The 10,895-nt window shown below is 46.2% G+C and overlaps 1 protein-coding gene across 1 annotated transcript; it reads left to right on the top strand.

Moving 5' to 3' along the window:
* Nucleotides 1-6,483: 6,483 nt before the first annotated feature.
* On the top strand, nucleotides 6,484-10,271 carry LOC147272517 (zona pellucida sperm-binding protein 3-like). The gene is given in 14 exon segments (XM_086204200.1): nucleotides 6,484-7,236; nucleotides 7,306-7,408; nucleotides 7,722-7,840; nucleotides 7,908-8,026; nucleotides 8,114-8,217; nucleotides 8,512-8,572; nucleotides 8,574-8,678; nucleotides 9,005-9,024; nucleotides 9,027-9,125; nucleotides 9,408-9,498; nucleotides 9,586-9,667; nucleotides 9,669-9,681; nucleotides 9,939-10,017; nucleotides 10,113-10,271. Coding segments are annotated over 14 exon segments (1,521 nt in total). The 5' UTR covers nucleotides 6,484-6,843; the 3' UTR covers nucleotides 10,246-10,271.
* The last annotated feature ends 624 nt before the right edge of the window (nucleotides 10,272-10,895 follow it).

Genomic DNA, 10,895 nt, shown 5'->3' with positions numbered 1-10,895 from the left:
TAAATGCTCTTATTTCGCCATCATCGGACGCCATTGTCTTGGTAATGAGAGCCCTGCAAGAAATGATCAGATCCCAGTTATAGTTGTTCATTGATAGAATCTTTAATTTCATCCCATATTAAATTTGAGCCAACCTTTAATGAGCCGATAGAAAAATCCCAGAAAATGCAAATATTTGAGAGGCGAGTGATTTTTATACGCTGACGATATTCTAACGCTCCCAAAAGAGACACTAAATTCGATCCCGCCCTGAATGGACACGTGACAGTCGGAGCGATCGTATAAGAATACAAAATGAGCTGGTTAAGGCTTGAGTCTACGTCATCCAGATTACGTAAACCCAGATTATTGACGAAATTTAAGTGTGGAATCCCGAAGTAAAGACGAGGAAGAGGAGCCTACGCTAAATTGTGTGCCAGTGCAGCGGATATTTAAAAATACTCTGGATGAACGGGAGGAGTTTTTTTGGGGGTTAATTTGACAAATATATTCCAGTAGTTGTGCATCAAATTAATTCCTGTACTTATAAGTAACTAAAACTAAAAAAAACAAAAAAAAAAACAACAACTGTTGTATTGTGCGGAATTCAATCAGTGGCGACAAGAAAATTAACGTTCTCTCCGAGATAATGTTCATTAGGGGGCACGACCACACAATCTGGCGGGTTCTCAGTAATTATGGCGGCCATCACAGTTGCTGCAAGGACGACATTCCAGAAAACACCCAAGCATTCCGCGCGAAAAGAATGCGCGCTGATTAGAATGTTAGAATGCTTAGGACGGACATCATTGCTCTTCAAAGCCCCTCCTTATTTTATTCCTACTCCTTAACGGTGTCATGAATGGATTCTTCGATTTTGGTGATTCTTAAATCACAAATGTCATACACCTGAATACAATTTTTATTTTTTATTTTTTCCAAAAAGCAGGGGAGAAAATGTCAGTTATCTGAGGTCACTGCTCAAATCTTACCTCAAATAAATGGCGTCTCCGAGGCTGTGACACTCAGAAGGAATAAACCATGTCACTCTGTCTCCTGAGCTCAAGAACCACAACATTTCCCCTACCAGCTTGTATTGTTGTATTTGTTCCTCTCCTCTATGTTTGCTGCTACAGACGCGAGCACTCGAGTGAACTTTTGGTGCAACAGTGCCACCTATTGTCAAAAAATGTGATATTTTTCCAGCTTTTGATGGTGAAAAAGCAGCCTGGTAGATTGTTTGATTGCATTACAAGATCCTTTTTTTTTTTCTCTCCTTTCAACAGAGATATCTTTATCTACTCCAGATATTATTTTTTTTCCTCAAATGACAGAATTAAGACTTAAGCACAACAACTAGTCTTGAGTGGGGTTTAAAAAAAAAAAAAAAAGATGTTCTATTTCGAGTGTCACTCTTCAATCATTTCCCGCTCTCAGACCCTAACCTGGTGGAGCTGAGGTCTAGACGTCGTGGAAGGGCAACAGCCATCCATCATGTCCCATTAGGCTGCTTGGATGTAATTGCAAACCTTTAAAGATTTCACCTCAATGTTCCCTCAACACACACACACACACACACACACACACACCTGCAGGGGAAAGAGATGGTGGAATATCAGCATGGGTTGTGCAGATAAAAGAGAGAGAGAGAAAGAGAGAGAGAGAGCGAGACAGCCTCCTCCATATACATTTCACAGACAATCGAATTAGAGCTGGCGTTCAATACATCACTGACAAATTGTTTATTAAACAAAAGGCTTGAATTGCAGCATAACTGAGCGATTCATGTAAGAGGCTGTCGCACGCGCGCGCGAAGACGTGCGCGTGCATATCCATGTAAGGGAGACGGGATTTCATGTGTTGCACAAACGCACCATTTAAGTACTTTTCTACAATAGCAGCCAGAGAGTCAGAGCAATCCCCTCGAATGCACTGAGGGGGATATAAACACGTGGAATAAAACAATGTCAATGAGGTCATGAGTGGAGCTAAAGCTACTATGTTTGAATCCCAGCGGGGGCCACCCACGTTAGAAAGCACTTTGGTTAAAAGCAAACGCCATATGTTATGTTAATGCGCTCAGTTCATTTGTTTCCTGCCATGTACCGCATCTAACAGCGAGGAGCCTACAGGTCAAATCGAAGCATGAGTTATGTCTTATTCCGGAGCAGGCGCGTTGAAGTGATGGCAGTTTTAAGAGGGAGCAGAAGAGTGTCTTGACGTCCAAATATTTAAAAAGGCGAGTGACTCCGCACAGCGTGCCAAAAAAAAAAGAAAAGAAAAAAAAAAGTTCAAAATGTCCGTAGAAACGTCTCAATCTACTCCAGCTGCCAAGCTAAGCTGCTCCTCGTGGCAAAGTTTCAGTATGGAGGCCTGGAGGGGCCATAGAGAGAGGAAAAGCAAATCATGGAAGCAAGTTACATCTTGCGGACACGAATGACTTAAATTACACCATATTGTTACTTTTTTTGCTCTGCGGCCATGGAAGGGCACCGTACCGTTGTAGTATTTGTGAATTTGAAACGACTACACCCGCCCAGGTGAATGAAGAGACTCAAAAACCTTAGAAGTGTGTGGACTTGAGGGTGTAGGGCTCATCCTCTCAACATCGCTGAAGGCCGGTAGGGAGGTTTGTTGCTCTGACGCTCAGAACTTGCTAGGAAGTTTCATTCAGAACAATCAATATCCCATTTTGAACTTATTTCTTCCGTATCGTATCGTATCGTATCGCATCGCATCGTATCGTATCGTATCGTATCGTATCGTATCGTATCGTATCGTATCGTATCGTATCAAGTCCTACAAGATCCTTTGCATCAATTTTTTATTGATACATACTTAAGTACACAGCTTTCCGGCAGCAACACCATTACTGTAGGATTTTACTTCTGTCACCTGCTTTTGCCCTTGCACGAAGCGGTATTGGCAAGCTTCTAATGATGGTTTCTTGTTATTTTTTTTCGCAAGAGAAGTGAACAAAAGTGATGCTTCCCACCGATAAAGTAGCAACTGAAAGCGCGTGACCCTGGGTCACGACATTTGAAGGTCTGCACAATTCCACAAATAACTTACACAGCTAATAAATATCATCAGATGAGCTCTTCCTGGCACCCAAGCCACGTCAGGCAACAAACAAAAAGTTGCTCCTTTGAGAGAAAAGTTGGAGCTCGTGATGTTGGCCAGAACGGGAGGCTAAAGGTCACCTACTGACTCGCTCGCCGTGCATCCCCCCCCCCCCCCCCTCCCTCCAACCTCCCTCTTAGGGCGACGACACCTGTCAATCACTCAGCTCTGAAGACCTTTATACTGTGACAAAAGGCCGAGTCCATGCAGGCTTTGGAGCCAGACAATGATCCCTTCATATCCCTTCAGGAGAAATGTCATTGGTGTTGTGATAAAAAATAAGGTCAGCTGTGTGTGAGCAGAATAGAAGGGGGGGGGGTGTTTTTTAAATTTTTTTATTTTTTTTTTATTTTTTTTTCTGGAGTGTGTCGCTTCGCAACGCCACAGTGGCTTTTTGCTAAATGATATTATTGCAGCATTGGGAGATCATTATCCCTTTAGTGTGTGTGCTTAGTAGGTGAGGTGGTGTGATGCATGTCTTTAATAACGCTCCATTAGCCTCTGTTTATTTGTGTCTTTGTATATGAGATAGTGTGTGTTGGGCTCTGTGTGGGTTTGGAATGCGCGGCCTTGGGTGGAATCATATTGGAGATGGTTGCTGATGGGCCGTGAATCAGAGGCCAGTGTGCTGTTATTTCACGCCGCTCCCACCAGGATGAGCCGAGCGCCCGCCGGGCTGCTGTCTGTTATCCCTCACCTCGGGGTCAACTGACCTCAACCATATTTTTCTTCTCCTTTCCCTCTTCTGTTTCCACCCCTCTCCTCCGACACACACACACACACACACACACACACACACACACTTCTCAAGAACATATAATCCATTTTTGACTTCATATCCTCTCGGCAGATTCTCTCCCTTTTTAAAATTTGCCAACATAGTTTGAAGCACCAGAACTCACGCCAGCATCTAGAGCCACACATCATGTTTGAAGGCGAAATATCACCCTGTCCCACGCGAATCTATTCACCAGCCTAGTGAACACTGACATAGCGCGCGGAAATCCACTGCTCTTGAACGCTGCTCGCCCACCACAACAGCAGGCTAGAACTAATCCATCTCCCACTACATGTTTTTAATGAGCCTCCATAACTGTAATCCGTATGGCGCAGTGCGGCGCAGGCCAAATTGCCCTGTTTCCATGACTTTGTGCTGTCAGCAAAACGTGATGATGGTTGTGTGTGCGCCTGTGTTGCTGTCACCGAGCATCTGTGTCATCCTGCTTGACGATTTCCCATCTGCTAGAAGTGGAACATGTGTGTGTGTGTGTGTTGTCTGATTGTCCCCATCATCTGGTCCTTGTCTCCAAATGTCCCAGGCTTATTGGGAAAGATGCTGATGGGAGTGTGTGGCTGTTTTGGCCCTTTCAGAAATCCTGTGGGGGCCATATTAGGGCCCCCCGGGGACCAAATTAGAGGCTGCTAACCAACTTAGTCTGCAGAGGGGGCCTGACTGGCAGGGATCTTACTCGAGCAACCCAGAGTCAACACACACTCAAACACACACACATGCACACACCTCATCCCTCTGCGTTGCTGCTGATCTGCAGAAGATAAAAGCCAGTTCCTGACAATAGCAGCCTTTCTCTTCGGTGGTCTGCAGGGAGATCCTGACAGAGAGGAAGAGCTCTAATGTATTCCTCTAGGTCAGCCAAGATTAGCGTGTCTGGATCAAGAGGAAGTGATTTCAACTCATTTAGCCTTAAAAACAGCAGTTTCTCTCAATGAAATTAACCACATGCTCTGGAAAACTCCCGCCAGCGAGTCTGTAAACGCTAAGAAACTGGAGATGCTGCCATTCATTTGTATGCCTCTCAAGATGACCTCCACCTTTGGACGCCAGAATCTTTTCAGTCCATCCCCACGTCCCGGTGGATGTTTGTGTGAAATTTGAGGAAATTCCTTCAAGGTGTTCCTGAAATATGACCTCACCAGGAACAGGATGAATATGGTGTACGCGTGAGGTGACTTTGACCTTTGACCTCCAAAAGATTTTCCTGTTCATCCTCAAGTCCCAGTGGACATTTGTGTCAAGCGTTCCAGGGAAGGGCAACCTGACATCATGAAGAGTTTGGCCTACAGCTGTCGCAGAGGCACAGAAACATTTCCAGAGCGCGTGAGCTCCATCAAAACCATCTTCAATTCAACATGACATCAGCAAGTTTTTCAGCAAATTCCACAAAAAGATCAAAACAGTTCACATTTGCACTGAAGTTTATTTTTAAGTGCGGCCAAAAATAGCCCCTCCCTTTCTCCCTCCCCGAGAGCTCCTTCATGAATTATCTTTGTCAAAAAAAAAACCGCTGCCGTTCCGTTTTACAACATTCCTGAGCATTTTTCCGACTTGTTCGTGATCTAATTTGAGAGATGTCCTGGGAAATGTCTGCCGAGGGCCGCAGAGAGTAGTCGGAAGCAAGATAACGGGGATAATTATAAGAAAAATACGAAATGACATCAGGTTTATTCTTGAAATACGAATGGATGCGCACTTAACATTGGTTTTATATATATATGAAAAAAGATTACATGTCATTTTTAAATAAAACTACGAATACATTTATAAGTTGCTCCACAGAAATATTAGTTTCCAAAAGTTAAGTGATATTAAACTGAGTTTTCGTATATTTAATACTGTTTGAAATGATTGACAGGATCGTCAGGCTCAGTCTGTGGAGGATTAGAAAAGGAAATGAGTATCGATAATTTAAAAAAAATACAGTTTATCAATTAATGCAGAGAATATAGAAATAGCATTTTCATTGTCAAAATGGGTTTTTTAAATATTTTGTGTTAATATTTATATTTATGTCTTCAGCTTTGATTTTAGGCTTATCTTGTTTTATATATATATATATATATTTAAGCCAGTACAGTACCGAGTTTCTTTTATTTTTATTTATTCGTTCTTGTGACACCTTTTGTCCTCCATACTATGAAGCCAATCATTTCTTGGCGATGTTTGAGAGCAAGAACATTTAAAATGTTGTTGTTGTTTTTTTTCTAAATTCCATTAAATTCATGTGGAGTTTTGACAATAAAATCAATGCTTTAGAATGTCAAAAACAGGTGGATTTTCTCTCTCTCTCTCTCCCCCCCCCCCCTCCAACTTCTCTAATGTGTGATTGACATGCCTTCTGGTACTACCCCCTGCTTCCTGTCACATGTCACGCACGCTTTTCACTTGTGACATGAGTGAAGTATCGCGGAGGATGAACATAAATCTCAGTTTTATGAGGGGCCTCTGCAGACTGTTGACCGCGTCGCCTTGACATTCAAGACGGCGCGGCACAAAAACCCAGAGTTCAGCGTCCCGAGGGTGTTGATTGATTCCCCTCATGAGGGCAGTGAAAGCCCCTCGCCGCTGAGGTCAGCCTTGTTCCTGTTTATGAAAGTCTCAGTTCATTAACGTCAGGACAAGCGGAGATTCTGCAGACCTTTAAAAACATACAAAGAAGGTGTGATTTTTGCCTCACTGCTGCGTTCTAATATTCTTTACTGTAGAAAGGAGCAGAGATTCAACTGATACCCGGATAGGGAGCTGAATAAACAGCTTTGACCTTTGGAGCGCGCAGCCGAACAGCCGACGTCTCATTTGCAATTCTACCCAGCGAAAACTTCAAAGATTGAGTCCTCCAGGCTGGAATCCAATCAAGTCATTAGTAGGGGCGGAGCCTGGGCCAATACTTTAGTTTTGGTGGAAAGACAAAGGCAGCAACTCCTGTTTTTTGTGTGATTGTTGTAATGGGGTTCAGAGAAATTGTTTTATTATTGTTCCTCTTGTTAATTTGGAATCTCTCCGCATCCCAAAATTCCGGGGTTAATGAAACACTGAACCAGATCCTGGCAGAGAGAGCGGCAACAGGCTCCCAGCTGCTGAGATCAGCGCAGACAACAGATCATCGGTCAAACAGGACGGAGCAAAATGTCCGCTTTCCTGTCAGCTACCGGCTCCGCAGCTACCGGCTCAGGAAGCCAGCTGTTAGTGCCGAGCAGAAACAAACACTCAGGCTTCTTGTGGAGCAGAGATCAGAGGTCAAAGAGCTGACCCCAGAGCTGCAGGAGCCGAGTGAAAGCGTCCCGAAGATGCTGGTTCGAGGCCCGGATCTGAACCCTCCTGTCAAGCAGGAATCGAAGGTACTTTTAAAAGGAAACTCCTGTTAGCTTTAAGCACACATTAGCTCGCTGACTCCGTTTGTGCTCTAGATGGTGGTGAAGTACGAACGGCGGGTGCCGGTGCCAGCTGACAGCGTGGCAGTGCGCTGCGGCGAAGGGGAGGTCACCGTGGAGGTCAAACAGAACTTCTTAGGTAATGGCTGCCGGGTTCTTGTTGGAAGTGATGGATTGTGGGCGCTGGTCCATTTAGCATGCCCTCTACTCTGTTCCCTGGGTGGAATTGGAAAATGGTATGGAACGGTGAAGATGGGACACTCAGTGCTGATTACTGCAAATGGCAGCGACTGTGGACTTCAATCAATATTATGTTTCCTCTCATTTCTTCACTCGGAGACGAGCCATTGTGCTTGTTAAGAAACCTTTTTATTTGTCCTGTGGCTGAGTGTTATTGACCGAAGCAGGAGAAGAAATGGCTTCGGGTAATTTCCTCTTTTGTTCTCCGTAAGGAAACGGTCAGCTGATTCACCCCGGTGATCTGACCTTAGGAGGCTGCGCCGCGCTCGACGCCACCAACCGCATCCTGCGCTTCAAGGCGGAGCTGCACGGCTGCAGCAGTAGGATGAGGGTACAACTCTGTTATTTTCCAGTCTTGCAAATGTAGAGCCGCTCTAACTTTCTTGTCTTCCCCGTAGACGTCCAAAGACGCCCTCATCTACACTTTTTCTCTGATGTACTCTCCTGAACCCATCGGCGACACCTCCATTTTTAAGACGAATCCTGCTGAGGTGCTAATTGAATGCCACTATCAGAGGTAAAGTCTCATTATTAGCCCTATCACGTCCTGCTGTTACCTGATTTGTGCGTCCTCAGCCTCACCTGATGGTTATTGTTCTCACAGGAGACATTACGTGAGTAGTTCGGCCGTGATGCCGGCGTGGAAGCAGTTCGCCTCCAGTGTGTTGGCAGAGCAGCAGCTGCGCTTTTCCCTGCGTCTCATGACAGGTGAGGACAAGTCAAAGAAACTTCCTCTACGGCCTTGGGTGGGGGTGGTGGTGGTGGTGGTGATGGGGGGGGGAGGGTCTTTGCTTCACAGGAGCGGTGTGGCGGATTTTAAAGGACAAATCATATTTCGCAGGCCCTCAACAGTGCAGCTGCTCCAGGTTTAGAGTAATAATTCATTTTAAAGCATTTCTTCCTGCAGTATCTTATTTCTCTCCCTGCAGGCATCATCTAATAACATCCGTGCCCCCGGCCTTTATTATGGTTTTTCCATGTCTCATCTGTATTTGATTTTAGAGGACTGGCGGTCTCAGAGGTCCTCCAATGTTTACGTCCCCAACGACATGATGTATATTGAGGCGGGGTCACCACGTACCGCTGAGGGTCTTTGTGGACAGCTGTGTGGCCACCGAGACCCCCAACCCCAATTCTGAACCACGGTACCCCTTCATCAGCAACCACGGGTGAGAGATTTGAACGAGCACGGACGTTTTGTGTAGCCCTGGGGAGGAAATATGTACCTTGTGACCTCAAGATATAACTTGTTCCCTCGACTTAAGCCACAAGATGGAGCCTGTCCTCACAATGACATCGGAGGCAAGGAGATAAAACTAAACAAACTGTAATCAAACTCTTAATGGCATCGTGAACTATGCTGTCCACTCCAGGCCTCCGTAGTGGAGCCATAAGTAAGATTCAAGCTGTCAGCTGTGAAGAGAAAACAATTGTGCCGCTTGACTGCTAAAGTGTGTGTGTGTCTCTCTCTCTCTCCTGTGTTTTGCCACATTAGGTGTTTAAGCGACGCTAAGCTGACGGAGCCAAGTCTTACTTCATGCAGAGAAGTCAGGAGGATAAACTTCGCTTCCAGCTGAAAGCCTTCAGGTTCCACCAAGACGACAGGAATTCAGTAAGTACAGCCCGTGTTTACCTCTACGCTGTTGATACCACACGTCGTGAAAAGCCACACGTTCATATTTGATTCGAGTGCAGGACTGGAGGTGTGTGTTGATGGACGAGACCTTCTTATTAGGCTTCCGTTTGTCTCTGGTGTGTTACACGTTGTGTGTATTTGAGTGACGACACACCCGGAGGCTCGGCTGCGTTTCCATCTAAGGACATAAACACACTCTCCGGCTCTGCGACACGCACGCGTGCGTTATCTTTAATTGCCGTGTTCCTTCTGTTCCCCGCAGCTTACGTCACGTGTCACCTGAAAGCGACGACGCTCTCTGTTCCCGTCGACTCGCGGCACAAAGCGTGCTCTTTCTTGACCGAAGCCAACAGGTTAGTCAGGTTAGCGGTCTGTCTTGCGGTTGTCTTTCATGGTTCGGCCCCTCTAACCGATTGAATTTTGCCGGGGTGTTCTGACAGATGGGTGGCATCAGGTGGAGACAATCAGCTGTGTAGCTGCTGTGAAAGCAGCTGCGGTGGGCGGAGATGGAGACGGAGTTTAAGCAGCTGATGCTGGTAAGTTGACGGAGCGAAACATTTTGATGTACAGAGTCTTTTATAGTGGAGATGGAGGGAGGAGGAGGAGGAGGAGGAGGAGGAGGGAACCTCAACCTGACTGGCAACCTCACCTGCCCGGGGTTGCCAGACTGGGCTGTTTTGCATCCATTTTTGGAGGGAAGGCTTGAGATTTTGATCATGTTAGGGGGTGGTGGGGGGGGGGGGGATAGCGGTCATGTCATGAATAGTTAAATCCCTTTCTTCTTGATTTCCAGATCTACAGTGGGAGGGCACGGCTGCTCTGGGCCCCATCCTGCTAGAGGACGACACCCTCCGACAGGAGCTGACGGAGCTGTCCCAGCTTCCTCCAGATCATCACCGAGTGACTCAAGCGGGTACCGAGCCGCCGCGTCACTTCCTGCTCTCAGCTTTTAACCTAAACGATGGAGCGATCCCCTTCCTGCTCCGTTGCTTGCTGCGACGTACGGAGCGGGCGCGGCCCTGGCTGGGGTGCTGCTGGTTTTCGTGGGTGCTGTCGTTTACAGCTCATTGGACAAACCCACTGACAAGACTCGTACCTGAAGACAATAAAATCTTTAAAAACAAAACATGCCTCTTTTTGTGTGTGTGGGTGTGTTTTCGTTTGAGAACTGAATTTTCTGCCCCTGAGAAACGTGCACAAAACCAGTCAAGAGTTCAGCGTTGCAGAAAATAACCTGCCCATAAAAAAACGTCGTTCAATCCAATCTGTGCTGGACGGATTCACTCACTAATCAGTCCTCTGGTTAATTCTGGGACGCTACCAGCTTGTCCAGCCGCTCTCCTGATCTCGGGGAGATAAGTTAATACAAACCGCCAGATGTCACGAATCCCTATCTGAAACAAAGAAACCCCCCCCCTGACTGAAATTGAAACGCGCTACCGTCGGCCGCACGCTGCGAGCTCCGACATAAAACGCCATCCCAGTAACAACAGTCATATTTAGCTTGAGGCCATTTGCGGCTTCTCCCTTTAATTCGCCCCCTCCAGCTTTCTGCCACTGGTGGAGAATTCCCGAAATGAGGCTCATCATGAACTGTTGCTCACAAGCCCGGAAGACGAATAGACGTAATTAAAAAGCCCATAAAGGCGAGAGCAGGGGTTTTTATTACAGTAATATGTGAAGGCCTGATTTAATGGGGTGTTTGTTCCCCGCGTGCAGGCCTCCCGGCTGTGCTAGTTTAGTGCCAAAA

This window comes from Aulostomus chinensis, chromosome 1, assembly GCF_037954235.1.
Source record: "Aulostomus chinensis isolate RoL2024-O1b breed Wild chromosome 1, RoL_Achi_v1.0, whole genome shotgun sequence".
Taxonomy (NCBI): Eukaryota; Metazoa; Chordata; class Actinopteri; order Syngnathiformes; family Aulostomidae; genus Aulostomus; species Aulostomus chinensis.
Note: the sequence above shows the minus strand (reverse complement) of the source record. Positions and strands in the feature narration are given on the sequence as shown.